Source organism: Grampus griseus, assembly GCF_964374135.1.
Source record: "Grampus griseus genome assembly, chromosome: 6".
Taxonomy (NCBI): Eukaryota; Metazoa; Chordata; class Mammalia; order Artiodactyla; family Delphinidae; genus Grampus; species Grampus griseus.
The window spans coordinates 68,539,415-68,554,013 of record NC_139000.1 but is presented as its reverse complement, the minus strand read 5'-3'; the positions used below and the strand labels follow the sequence as shown (position 1 = coordinate 68,554,013).

Below are 14,599 nucleotides of genomic sequence, written 5' to 3'. Positions count from 1 at the left end.
GTAGGCACACAATTCATCTCTAGCTGCCCACCTGCTAAATGTTGGCAGACTACTCTGGGTCACAACCCACATGTTGTGAACTACAGTTTTACCTCCCTGGGTAGCATGTGGTTTTGAAGGCAAAGGCTGTGAGTTTACGTTCCCGGATGCCATATGTATGCAGTTAGCGGACAACTATGGTCTCTTTATATGTACATGGCCACAAATCATTCCAGATTGATGCCTGGATGATGGACTCCATGTCCTGCAAATTTCCCATATGCTTCACCTGACTCCAGAATGAGTTGGAAGAAAATATGCAATATTGGGAGCTTTTAACAGAAAAATGGGAAGCCTCTACTTGTGGAACTACGGCATGTGAAGCTACAATTGGCAATGAAGGGAAAGTCAGCTTTTCCTGAATTTCCTTATGCATTCAAAAAGCAAATCGAAGAAAAGGAAACCACCTGCAGTGAAAATATAATAGACTGCAGGGGCTTTCTCCCAAGTGGTTCTGATTCATCCTTAGTATCTGCAAGGGAAGAGCCATCCCCATGTTAAACTATGGCGTTTTCACAGATCAAACTGTGGGATTCCCAGTTTCTCTTTTTCTTCTCTCTCACTTTCCTTTTGTTCTTTCTTCCTTCCATTTCTCCTTCCCTCCTTCGTATGTATGTACATATTATTTTTCTCACTTTATGAGGGACTTGGGAGAGTAAACAAGAACTACAATTAAACAATAACCTCAGCACCATGGCAACTGAGAGCACAAGCTGACCATAAAGACCAGGAGTTTATTATTACTGAGCCTCCAGATAACCTACTTCTCCTGTGAGTGTCCTTAGAATAAAGAACAAGAGAAACCTAACTTACATGATTTGTTATCAAAGGGGGGAAACGCATTGCTTCCTCATACATAGGTATCCATACGGGTGTATCAGGGCAGGTGAGTGGGGTGGGTTTGAGTGAGGCTTTAGGGCCCCTCTTTTTTTCATGAAATATTTCAAATAAACGGATAAGTACAGAAAAGATGAGAAACACCCAGTGTACTCCCCCATTTCGTATAAAGGCTAAAATTTCCCAAGTTTCCTCAGGCTTTGTAAAGAAAATATTTCAGATATAAGTGAAAATTCCTGCCTACCACTCTTAACTTTCATTCCCTCCTTCCTTGCTCACGGTGAGTACAAGCGAGGGTTATTCTTATGCACGTTTTATCCGTGTAGAGCTCAGGCTCAGTAGTTGTGGCTAACGGGCTTAGTGGCTTCGCGGCATGTGGGATCTTCCCGGACCAGGGCTCGAACCCGTGTCCCCTGCACTAGCAGGCGGATGCTTAACCACTGCACCACCAGGGAAGCCCAGCCCTCAAACTTTTAAAACCCTATTTTACATTATAATCTACCTCCCCTACACACACCCTTGAAAGTATTTACCCCTCCATCTTAGGGCAGTTTCCCTAACAGCAGAGCTTGAGACAGAATTGCTAGTGGGAGAAAGTGAGAGAAGTGAGGAAAGGAAGAAGCTTAGCAAAGACTTGCCTTCTGCTGAAGATTAACTTCAGCGCGACCCCGCAGGAAGTTCCAAGCTCCGCAGGAAGTTACCTCACTGAGGCAGGGGTTGGGTCTGGCCTTTATACCCCTCATTTATCAGCCATTGGCTGCGGGCCACGGTGGAGGGGTTGCACGGTGTCAAGGGGATGCGGGTGGGGTGGGGACGGTGCAACCGCCCAGGCATTTCCAGTTAAAGAGGCTCAGCTTTGGGAAAGAGTGCAGCTGTGAGCAGTTAGCAGCTAATAGACCAGGTGAGGGTGAGTGCGCTGGCCCAGTAAAGGAGATCTGGGCAGGGCACCGCTAGCACTGACTGCACCTTCCAACGTGTGATACGTCCTGATGTTTTTCTCCCTCCCCTCCCCCCTCCCCTTCCTTCTGTTCATTGCCCACTAAATTGATTTCATTAATTTAGCGAGTTAGCGGGGATAGGATAGATTATTCAATAAATGGTGCTGGAATAATTGGCTATTTATGTAGAAAATAAAGCAAAATTATATCCCTCATCTACACACACACACACCCACGCACACAGATTCATGTATGAGTAAAGATCTAAAGTTAATAAAGATCTAAATCTAACCTTCCCTCTCATCTCTTCCCCCTCCCCCTTCCTTCAGTTCACTGTTCACTAAAATTGATTTCATTACCTGTTAATGGATCACAACCTCAAGTTTTAAAAACACTGTCCTGGGATATGCCTAGAAGGGGAATTGTGGGTGTATGAACATCTACATTAGAAGATACTACCACCTGGCTCTACAAAGCAGTTTAATTGATTTATTTTTCTGCCAGTAGTCTGAGAGTTCTGGTTTTATCACATCTGTGTATGGTGGTACTTGTCATTGCTTTCAGACTTTGATTTTTTACAAAATTTATGGCTGTGAAATGGATATATCATTATTGTTGTAAACTGAATTTCTCTGATTACTCAAATTGAGCAACTCCTTGTGTTTGTGAATCAATAAGTTTTCCCTTTTGTAACTTGACCATTCATATTCATTGCCTTTTGTTCTTGTTGGTGATTTCTAGAAGTATAACTGAGCAGGGCCCTGTGAGGGCTTCCCAGGACAAACATACCCCCCCCACCCCCCCACCCCCCTCCCCGTCCCCACGTCCTCCCCCTGCCTCTTGTTTGCAGAAAAACATTAGCTTCCTAGGTCCTCCCTGAGTTCCAAAGAACAGATTTAATCAGAGCAGTGAGAAAATACGCAAAACAAAGGAAAACGGTTAAGCAAGACAAAATAATAGTAGTTTAGCATTAAAGCCAAGGACATTTAGTTCCTCCTCAAGGGTTAGAGATAATATTCTGAGCCATATCCTTGAGCTATTTTGCAGATACTGAAACCCTCACCAGGTGGAAGAAGTTAACTGCATGCTGCCCACAAGCACGTAGACCCCAGACCAGGTGGAACCAGGTTGATGATGTTGACTCCCGATTACCTTACCATCCAGCAAGCAGAATAATGTGCACAAGGCGATCGCGTAGCCCGCAACCCTCTCCCTCACCCTGTCTCTAAAAACCTTTCCCTGAAAGCCATCCAGGAGTTCAGGCCTTTTGAGCATTAGCCATATTCCTTGCTTGGCCTTGCAATAAACCTGCACTTTCCTTCACCAAAACCTGGTGTCAGTAGATTGGCCTTACTGCGCAGGCGAGCGGATTGTAGTTTGGTTCAGTAATAGGAGTTCTTTATGTATTTTGGGGAAAAAAAAATATATAAGTTTTTTGTGTTTTGGTTTTTGTTTGTTTTTGGTTAATGTGTTGAAAATACCTTCTCCCCGTGTTTGACTTTTTACTTTATGTATCTCTTGATGTGCAGAAGTTTTAAGTTTTTATAAAGTCAAATTTATATTTTCCTTCAGGTTTTGTGCTTTTTGGGGGGTACAATTATGAAATTTTTCTCTAGCTTGGATATAAAGATATTCTACTTTATTTTCTTCTAAATAATTTAAACTTTTATTTTTCACACTTAGATCTTTATTCATCCATGAATTTTTTTTTTAGGATGTAGATTAGGGATGTAATTTTGTTTTATTTTCTACATAGCCAATTATTACAACACCATTTATTGAATAATCCATCTTATCCCCACTAATTTGTAATGTGTCCATTTTCCCCATATACATAAGTCTGTTTATAAGTCTTGCTATCCGATCCCATATATCTATTTGTCTATTCACCTGCACCAAGATCATGATCTCTTACTTTTTATAGCTTTATGATAACTCATGATATTTGATAGGGCCAAACTACCCATTTTGTTCTTCAAAATTTTCTGGGTGTTTTTTGTCCTTTTTTTCTTCCATATAAATTTTAGGATCAGCTTTTTAAGTTTCATAGAAATTTCTGTTGCATTTTTATTGGAATCAAATTGATATATTAATTTGAGAAGACTTTATGTTATTGAATCTTTCCATCAATGAACATGGTATATCACAACATTTATTCAGATCCTTCAATGCTATTTTTAAGTCTTCCCCATAAAATTATAGCATATCTTTTCTTAGATTTATCCCTAGATTTAAAAAAAACACACTTTATTGATATTTTGAGGGGTATATTTTTTTCTATTACATTTTCTTTGTGGTTATTGCTAGTCCATAGGGACATAACTGATGTTTGTATAAACTCTTCCTGAGCTCTCTTATTGATTCTAACTTTGTATAGACTCTTATTTTCTTTAGGCAATCACATCATCTACAAATAAGAAGAGGTTTCAGGTTTCCTTCCCAAGTTTTATGCTTTCCTTTCTTTTCTTATTTCATCAGTTAGGACTTTTATCACAATATTGAAGTGAAGCAGTCATGTAGGTGAAATGTTTTATTAAGATAGTGCTTGTTATAGGTATATGGTGTTAAGGAAGTTCCCTTATAATCCTGGTTTGCAGAGATTTTTAAAAATCTTGATGAATATTACATTTTATAAAATGACTTTTCTGCATCTATTAAGTATATACTTATCTCCTTTAATCTGTATTTAAAGTGTATGACATAGATTTTCTTATAAACTCTTTGGTTTTTATACACTGACAAATGATTTGCTGATGTTTTATTTAGGACTTTGTATCTCTCTGCAAATATATGCTTTTCTTTTACAATCCTTGTCTGGCTTTAATATTAGTGTTAGACTAACCTTACAAAATGAGTTGGAAATATTACTTCTTTTATTCTCTGAAGCAGAGATTACCAGATGTGCTATAAAAACACAATCTACTTTTAAATTGCCTGCAAAAGACTCACAAAACCAAGCTTAATTTTTTATTAGGCAAGGTCAAATACTTACATTGACTGAGTTTTCTGACATATTTGGGTTTACTTCTACCCTTTTATTTTAGGTTTCCTGATTGCCTTTTTTTATTCTTGCTTATTTTCTTTTACTTCCTTTCATCTAGTGGACTAACAAGATAACTACAATTTTTCCTCCCTTATGCTGTTTTATAAACTAGATTGTTTTCCTACCATTTTAGTTATTACTCTTAAATGTTTACCAAAATATTTAACCATACATTTTTCTAACAACATTTAGCTATGTAATATTTCTATCTTTCTGGCGAACATTACTTTCCGCTTTTACTACCAAGGAACAATGCCCCCACTCCATCTTTTTTGTGTGTGTTTGTGAATAATATTTTAGTCATCTTTGTTTACAGCTGAAACTCTGGGAACTCAAAATTAACATCCTTGCCCATGAGCTTGTTATAGACACCAGAAAACGTTTCAACCTTGTGTTCCACATTGTTCTGCTGTGCTTTATTCAAACGAACCTTTATGAGTCGGCTGCCATCCAGCTTCACGCGGATTCTCTTGCCCACGATCTCACTTCGGAAAACCAAGTCCTCCAGGATGGCGTCATGCACGGCTGTCAGAGTGCGGCTCCTGGGACGTTTTTGCTTATTTTTTGTACGGCTTTTTGGAGTTGGCTTAGGCAGAATTCTCTGAACGATAAAGACAACGTGCTTCTCGCTGAACTTCTCCAACTCACACACTAGCCAGACCTGGATTTTCTGGAAGGATTTCAGATGAGGAACGGAAACAAAGATTATGATAGCTTTTGGACAACCAACATCTTCAATTTCTTTGGCGGCTGTGATGTTCAGCTCCCGCAGCTGGGCCTTGAGGTCCGAGTTCATCTCCAGCTCCGGGAGAGCCTGGGAGACGCCAGACTCGAACTCGTCCGGCTCCTCGCCATTGGGCTTCACGATCTTCACGCTGGAACTGAACATGGCCAGGACCTTGATGACGCGGCACCCCACTCCATCTTTTTATTGTGTTTAGAGCTTTTATTGTACTTAAAAAAATTCAAAATAGTTATTTTTATTTTTGTGTGTGTCTGTGTGTGTGTGTGTGCTGTTTCATTTCTTCCTTCTGGGTTCATTTTTTCTTCTTGAGATAAATCATTTAATAGTTCCCTTTGTGAGGATCAGTAGTTGGTAAATACTCCAAGTTTTTGTGTGGTGAAATGACTTTTTTGTCTCTAAAACTGAAAGGTTGTTCGGGCATAAGAGTGTAGATTGACAGTTATTTCTTGTCAGCCCTGAAGATATTATTGTTATTTTTTGGCATTGATTGCAGCTGAGGAAAAGTCTGCTATCTGAGAGCTTTAAAAGTCTTATTTTCTTTGATGTTCTGCAGCTTCATTTTAATGTTGACATGTGGATTTATTTTTATATATTCAGTTCAAGACTTTGCACTTCCAGTCTGAGGACTTATGTCTTTTTCAATTTTAGAAAACTACTATTTATTATGGTTTCAGATCTTTCTTTCTCCTTCATTCTGTTTCTTCCTAAATTACTATTTCATAACTTCTCCTCTTTCTTCAAACCTTTAACACCTCCGGTACCCTCATCATCCAAAACGAAACCTTCACCTTCTTCCCCAAGTTAGCTTCTCTCGTGTTAACTTTCTTTTCTTTCTCTTAAATTCAATCTATTAACAATCCTATTGGCTCTAATTTAAAAATAAACCCAGTAAGTGACCACTTCTCACCTCTCTCACTATCACCACCCTATGCTAAGCCACCATTGTCTTTCTGCTTCACCCTTTTTCCCCACAGTCTATTCTTAGCACTTAAAATTTTAAATTGCATCTCCTCCCCTACTGTCCTCGTCTTCTCCATTTTTCATTTTTCTCCATGGAATTTACACAATTAAAAAAATATATATATATATACACACACACACATACATAGTCCCTTCTTCTTTTTCTTCTTCCTCTCCTCCTTCTCCCTTCTCATTCTTATTCTTATTCTTTTCACTGTTTCTCTTTCTCACTAATATATAATAAGTTCTGGTGAGATAAGAATAAGGATGCTTAGAAGCATAAGGATTTTGATTTGTTTTGTTAACCCTGTATACTCAGCACCTAGAACAGTGTCACACATAGTAAGATTTCATTACATATTTGTTTAATAAATACATATATATTAAAAAAAATTTTATTATTTATTTTTGGCTGTGTTGGGTCTTTGTTGCTGCGCACAGGCTTTCTCTAGTTGTGGCGAGTGGGGGCTACTCTTCATTGTGGTGCACGGGCTTCTCATTGCAGTGGCTTCTCTTGTTGCAGAGCATGGGCTCTAGGAACAAGGGCTTCAGTTGTTGCAGTATGCAGGCTCAGTAGTTGCAGCACATAGGTTCAGTAGTTGTGGCGCACGGGCTTAGCTGCTCCACAACATGTGGGATCTTCCCGGACCAGGGCTTGAACCCATGTCCCCTGCATTGGCAGGCGGATTCTTAACCACTGTGCCACAAGGGAAGTCCCCAATAAATACATAGATGTTTTCCACTTAGGTAAATGAGAGCCAAGAAATTCAAATAAATGATGAGAAATATATCTCAAATAATTAAGAACATGACATTATTTCAGAGAATCAGCAGTCCATCCTGGATCTTAGCATTCATGTACTTTTTAAAGGAAAGGCATCATGACTGCATTCTAAGTTAGGAGATGATGCCGCAGGCAGAAGAAAAAGAAATAGGAAACTTTGTAACCAACTGCCCAAGCGAAAGCTAAATAAACAAACAAATTAACCAACTGTCTTTCTGGGCTTATGATAGAGGTGCTGGAAATCACAGGAGACTTGCCTGGGACATGTGTTGTGTAACAAATCCTGACAAATACATGGATCATCAAAGAGATTTCTATTTTATATACTGAGAAGCTTTATGATCCAGGAAGTGGTCAGGCCATCTGGGATCTCCTGCTTACCCATCTGGAGCTCTGATTGAATATGTGAGAATAAAAGGAAAGCTCAATTTTAGTGAACATGAGCTGTTTGGAGTCAGCATGGGGGTGCATCAAAGGTGGTGGTGAAACAAAGGGATTACTTTTCCACCAAGCCCTTGTAAGGGAGGGCAGAGGGTGGTCAGTGTTGGAATAAGAAGAAGGAATGACAAAGAAGGAAGCAATGACCTTCATTTCTCCCAGTGATGATGTTATAGGATGCTGTCACTGACCTAAACAGCCAGGCATTTTCTTGGGATGGGGAATTACTGAGAAATACATGGAAGCATCATGTTGTCAGGAAAATAAATTATTTTAAACTATAGGAACCTTCAGTAAATGTAGTAATAAATTGTGTTTATATAGCACGTTACACTTTTTCAAAGCATATACACCACCCCATTTAGTATTTTCAACCCTGTAAGGTAAGGAGTACAGACCACTTGAAGCCAGGAAGTAAGCCATAATTCTTTAAGCATGCTCTCCTACCCTCCCGGCCCCACCAGGGTCTAGTATAGTGCTGGATGTATAAATCGCTTTTAATCACTGTTATATTAATTCCCATTTTACAGTTGGGATTGAGGAAATTATGAAGTTTTTAGTTGCCAAACATCACACAGCTAGTCGTGGCATAGCTGGATCCAGGAGCAAGTCTACTACCTTTTAAATCTTGTGCACTCAATATTCCATCATGTGCCCTGCCAAGCGTGCCAACATCCAAAGACCACACAGATGCAGGAACAAGAAATACAAGTGTTCTTGGCAATTATCCTGTGCCAAGGGTCACTGATCTTCTTGATGAAGAGCTACTGTTGATTTACCTAATGTTTAGTAATCTACCAATGAAGGCACCATTAAGAATTGCTTAACATAAATACTACTTGCCAGTTAGGGGAAGCTTGGCACAGACAATGTGTTGGCTAGAATGCCCAAGTCCATCCAAAGCAGGAAAATTTATTAAAATCTCCAAGACTGGCCTAGCTTCAAGGAAGCATGCCAAAGAGGCTCTAGGAAAACAAAACAATGTTTCTTCCAGCCCTAGGTGACTTATTCAAAAAGCCTCACTTTTTTTTCTCTTAACTTCAGTGTCCTGCTCCAACACTGGCAGAGGTAATAGACCTCCTTGCTTCAGGCTCCCAGTGTGCTTCCCATATCTACATGGAAACCCACTCCACACTGCGGGCATCCACCTGCTCATAGGAGGCTGTCCCTCGGTTCACTTCACCAGCAAGTATACGCAGTTTTCTCTTCCCATACAAGTGAACAATGTCTCTGCGAAATTATCCACCAATGGGAATGTCCTGGGGCCTACTCAACCCCACTGAATAACTCAAAAATAGAGACCTCTATCTCCCTCACCCTCACATATACAATAACAGAGGTAATATCTTTCACTAACACTTTTCCTTTCTCAATTCCCTAACTTTCTCATCTTGTTAATGTGAATCAAGCCACCAACACTTCATCACTGGGATCCCCTCATACACAAAATCATTTTCTTTGAGTTCCAAATGATTCTGGGTCACCTTGGCTCCACTAAAACTGTAAATGGTAAGGGTTATTGTCACTCATTCATCCCACATTTGCCTAACAAGATCTAGGGTCCTCTGTATCTCCCCACCCTTTCCTTTTGCTATCCTGTTCTGGAGGGACCCATTTCTCACCATGTGCCATTTAGGGGCTACGAGCAGCTAAAGGGCTTGGTGATGACTCTATCTCCCCATTAGGAGTAAAGAAGGGACTGACTTGGGGGCTAATTCTCAAAAAAGTGAGAATTCTAGATTGACAAGTTGAGTCCCTTGCTTTATTTCAATGTCTAATTAATATTGAAATATCTTTTAATTGAGAAGGCAATGATTGATAGGAGAGATATATTTAGAAATTCACAAAATATTTTTCTAGGTTTTAACCTTGCATCATAGTGAAGTTCTAGAATTAAAATATTGGGTTTTATTTTTTGAATTTTTATGTTTTGCAAAAGGAATGTAAAGTTGCCTGTAACAAAAGATGTATCAACTGCTTAATGAAGTAAATATAAAAAACAGATCCCAGGGCTTCCCCAGTGGCACAGTGGTTAAGAATTCGTCTGCCAATGCAGGGGACACGGGTTCGATCCCTGGTCCGGGAAGATCCCACATGCCGCGGAGCAACTGGCCCTGTGTGCCACAACTACTGAGCCTGCACTCTAGAGCCCGTGAGCCACAACTACTGAGCACGCGTGCCACAGCTACTGAAGCTCGCGCACCTAGAGCCCATAATCCACAAGTGAAGCCACCACAGTGAGAAGCCCACGCACTGCAACGAAGAGTAGCCCCTGCAACTAGAGAAAGCCCGCATACAGCAACGAAGACCCAAAGCAGCCAAAAAAAAAAAAAAGATCCTAGCACTGCTTTTCAAACCAGGGTAAACCAGTCAGAAGAAATAACATATCCATAGAGGCAGGGAGTCAAAGTAATAGAAGCATGGCTGAGGTTTCTAGGGCATCAAGGAGGGACTGTTAACTGAACATTAACCAATAACTCAAATATCAGATGTTGAAAAAGCCAACAGCAGACCATGGCCTGGAGGATGCCAGAGGTCTATTTTTTGATAATGCCAGTTTCTTTGTAAAGAGGTTCCCTGGAATGTGAAAGGAGATGTGTAGGTCAAACCAACACTGCTGCTGTGATTGAGCTACAGATCTGGCTCAGAGTTTCCTAGTTTTCAGTCAAAAGGGGCCATATGGTCAGTAATCTAGCTTTTGAAAGCAGAATGCAGGAAGCCTAATAGGTCCTTAGGATGATACATTTTTATTTTGGCAAAGAAAATATCTCTTTCCAGTTGTAAGATTAACAAGTTCTGGGACCTATTGTACAGTATGATGATTACAGCTAATAATACTATGTTATATAGTTGAAAGTTGTTAAGAGAGTATATCTTAAGTGTTCTCACCACAATAAAGGAATGATAATTATGTGATGAGATAGAGGTGTTAGCTAATGAGATGGTGGTAATCATCTTGCAATACAGAAGTATATTGAATCAACATGTTGTACACCTTAAATTTATACAATATTATATGCCAATATAATACTGTATAAATTTAAGGTGTACAACATGTTGATATGCCAATATATTAATAAAATAAAATACAACTGGGGGAAAAAAGAAAAAGTATCTCCATTGTTGGCTTTTAAGAAGTAAGTTACCATATTATAATAGGGCCCATAAAAGAGCCACATGACAAGGAACTCTGAGAAGCTTCTCAGAGTTGAGAACAACCCTTACCCAACAGCCAGCAAGATAGGGACCTCGGCCCTACAACTGCAAAGAGATAAATTCTGCCAACAGCCTGAGAGCTTAGAAGCAGCTCTTTCGCCAGTTGAGCCTCTGATTAGACCTTAGCTCTGGCTGACACCTGGATTACAGCCTGATGAGACCCTGAGGTGGAGAACACAGTTAAGCTGTGCCTGGATTTCTCACCTACAGAAACTGTGAAATAATACACGTGTGTGTTGATTTAAACTGTTAAATTTGTGGTAATTTGTTATAAAGCATAGAAAACGAATACAACTGAACATTAAAAGACATGGCCCCCGTTCCTTGAGCCAATCCTGTATGAACTTGACTCAGTTATTTTACCGTATCCAACGTAAGAACTAGAGCTTTATAGGACGTTAGAACTCCAGGGAATAATCTTGTGACAACTACCCCTGTTAACATTGCTTTTCTACTGATCCATAAAATCTAAGTCTAAATACCCCTGGTTTGAGGACATTCTTCTGGAGTGGTTTTCAATGCTCCCAGCACAAGCTTGAGTGTGTGTGTGTGTGTGTGTGTGTGTGTGTGTGCATGCGTGTGTGTGTGTGTGTGTGTGTTGTGGTGGTAAAGCAACTTTTTAATGGGGTCAGAACAGCTGGATGGGGAATTAGAAATCCAGGCGGGTGTAGAGCAGAATATCGAAGTCTAATGTTAGATCAGTGACATGGAAAGTGTTCCATCACCAGGAGTCAAATGGGAGATACCAATGACTGAGTGGACAAACGTGAGAGGCAGAATTCATGGAGCTTTTGAGGTGACAACCAACAGGAGTATCTGAGTGGATGGATTTGGAGATTTAGGTTCTAATGATGGTAGCCTGCGGTGACTTCCTTGTTTAAAATTGATTTTCCCCTGAATATCTTTTGAAAGCTCAAGGCTCACCATTATGGGAATCTCCTTGCCACAGATACTTCTCTGATAGAGAGCCAAGAAAATGGTTTCCTCGATCCACAGATCATACCCAGAGAAGGCAAATTGCTTGCTTAAAGCCACATAGCATCATCGTAGGAAATAAATCTGGGGCCTCTGATTGCAAGCTAACTGTTTTCTTTGAGATTGTTGAAAAATGGATATAATTGATTTAACAAAATGCATAAAGGATGCAAAATGGGAGGTGTTGAAAGTTCCAGTGAAGATAGAAAAGAAATACAAAACCAGACTGAGATCAGGAATATAGGCAGGAAATAGCCAGATATGATTCAGATTGGAGAAAGAGAACCCAAAACATCTGGGGAACAATAATTTGAAACAGATACTCTCCTGGAGAAAGAAATCTGGAAAGCAGTAGCAGGGTGAGAGACCTGGGTAGCACTGTTAAGACAAATGGGGTCTCTAATGCTCGTGCAATGGTCAAACCTGGCTAATTGAATTTGGAAGCCACGGCTAGAGAGGTCAATGGATACAAAGGGAGGATGCAATTCTTAGGGTCTACGTGTCTGACACCATGCTCTTCCAGTCCTTCCTGGCTGTGCACTCAGATCCCTCTGGCTAGAAGGGAAAGTCATAGATTCCCTGCTAATGAAGACAAGGAAAGGTTCTGAAAAATTGATCCTCTCAGCCCCCAGGGCAGCTGGAGCCCCTGGGCCAATTCTTCAGTTTTTAACCAATCTCTCTTTTTACTCCAATCTGCATCAAATATTATCATGGTCTCTGTGTGCCATAAATTAAAAAAGGACCCACAGGCCTAGAAGAAACTCCCACTCTCTGCTTGTTCTTCTTTCTAAAGAGTATCAATTAAAATTTTTATATCAAATAGTACACACATACAGAGAGGAGCACAAATAATAGATTTACAGCTTGATGAATTATATAAACTGAACACACCTGTTTAACCAGTACCCAGATTAAGCTGTTGAACACCACCAGAACTCTAGAAGTGCCTTCCCCCCACCTGCTATGATAACCTTCTTCTGATCACTACTCACCCACTAAGAGCATAGATCAGTTCTGCCTGATCTTGAACTTTATATATAGTTGGTAATTTTTACATCTGGCTTCTTTTGCTCAACATTATGTTTGTGAGTTGCAGGTATGTTATTGCATGGTAATACATTTTCATCTTCTCATTGTTGTATAGTATTCCACTGTATGAATATATTTATTCATTCTGTTGGTGATGAACATTGGGTTGTTTCAATTTGGGTCTATCATGAAAATTTTTGTTCTTCTGGTAAGCATACGTACAGACTTCTTTTAGTCTTAGCCAGCTTTTAAGAGTCTTTCAAGATAACCTGGTCTGAATTCCATCATGTGCCTGAGGCCTCACAGGCTCAAAACACATTTAATTATTTCGCCTCCCTCTCTTCCTTAAAAACAGATGAAAACAGCCAATGATCACTATTAACAATTATTCTCAGTTGAGGCCAAGCTCTTTATATACTTGCTCAGAAGCATTATTACAAATGGAATATATAATATTTACAAGCGACCAGTGAGAAGCCTTTGTTCAAGAATTGAGCCAGCTTTCTGTTTGATGGTGTTGCTGCAGAAGAAAGGGTACCTGTTCATTGAACCTACTACAGATGAGGCATAGATGGAATCAGTGCCCCAGGGGAGACAATGAAAGAGGGTCAGAACCAAGGGTTGTTACCTGGATTGTCTTTTGGGAACCCCACAACCGACCTCAAAGAGGGTGACCAACCTCTTTGTTTACCCCAATATGCAATTCACATATTATCATGGTCTGTGTATGCCATAATATCAAAAAGAAATGTTTCTTTTTTAACACTTTAACAGAAACACTTGGTAATTCTCCCTTCTCTGATAAACACCGTAGAGCTTTATTACCTGTAGAGGCCAAGATTTGTATAACTCAAATCTCTTAAATATGCTTATTCCCAGACACCAGGCCCCTACCTCTTGCCTTAGAAGAAATTCGTTTTCCAAGGAAGACTAAGGCTGTTCTATTTCTTCGTTGGGAGAGGAGACAGAATGAAAACAAAATCAAGGTTAATGTCTGACAGGTCATCCTGTTCTTCTAGTGCCCGTGTTTCTGTCACAGCACATGTTTTCCTGAGGCAAACCGGATACAATATGATGCATCATTTAGGAAAGACATTTTGCATTAGACTAACTGCCCAAGGCACCATTGATATCAGGTACTAACACTGCAATGGTAAATAGAAAAAAACAAACCCCAAAACTCTTGTTTTGTTTGAATGTTTTTAGGATTTATCATTAAAAAATGGGTCTATCAATTAAGGTTTTTTCCTCCCTTGTAAGTAAAAGAAATGGACTCGGGCTAACTTGAACTACAACCAACACAACAAAAGGATTTATTGGGAGGATATTGGGAACATCACAGACTTGAAGTAATGGCTGAACAGTAAGACTTTAGGGCCAGGAATAAATGTGAGGAAATGGCATGCTTTCTCTCTAGGGTTAAAGGCCCACCTATTTCAGATTAGTGTTCATAACTTGGGTTGTTTCACTGTGGCTGAGGCAGCCTCAGGGGACCAGCATGGGTCACGGACCCTCTACCTCAGGGACAGAAGACGGTCACAGACAAAAGCAGTAGCCTAGCACTGCAAGGGTGATAGCTGAAGTCATCAGCCTAC

General features: G+C 40.0%; 1 protein-coding gene across 1 annotated transcript; it reads right to left on the bottom strand.

The window, feature by feature from the left end:
• Positions 1–5,158: 5,158 nt before the first annotated feature.
• Positions 5,159–5,746, bottom strand: LOC309824264 (small ribosomal subunit protein eS7-like; the record flags this gene model as incomplete). Its single annotated transcript, XM_082657001.1, has 1 exon — positions 5,159–5,746. One exon carries the CDS (start codon positions 5,744–5,746, stop codon positions 5,168–5,170), a length of 579 nt encoding a protein of 192 aa, XP_082513127.1. The 3' UTR covers positions 5,159–5,167.
• Between the last annotated feature and the right edge of the window lie 8,853 nt (positions 5,747–14,599).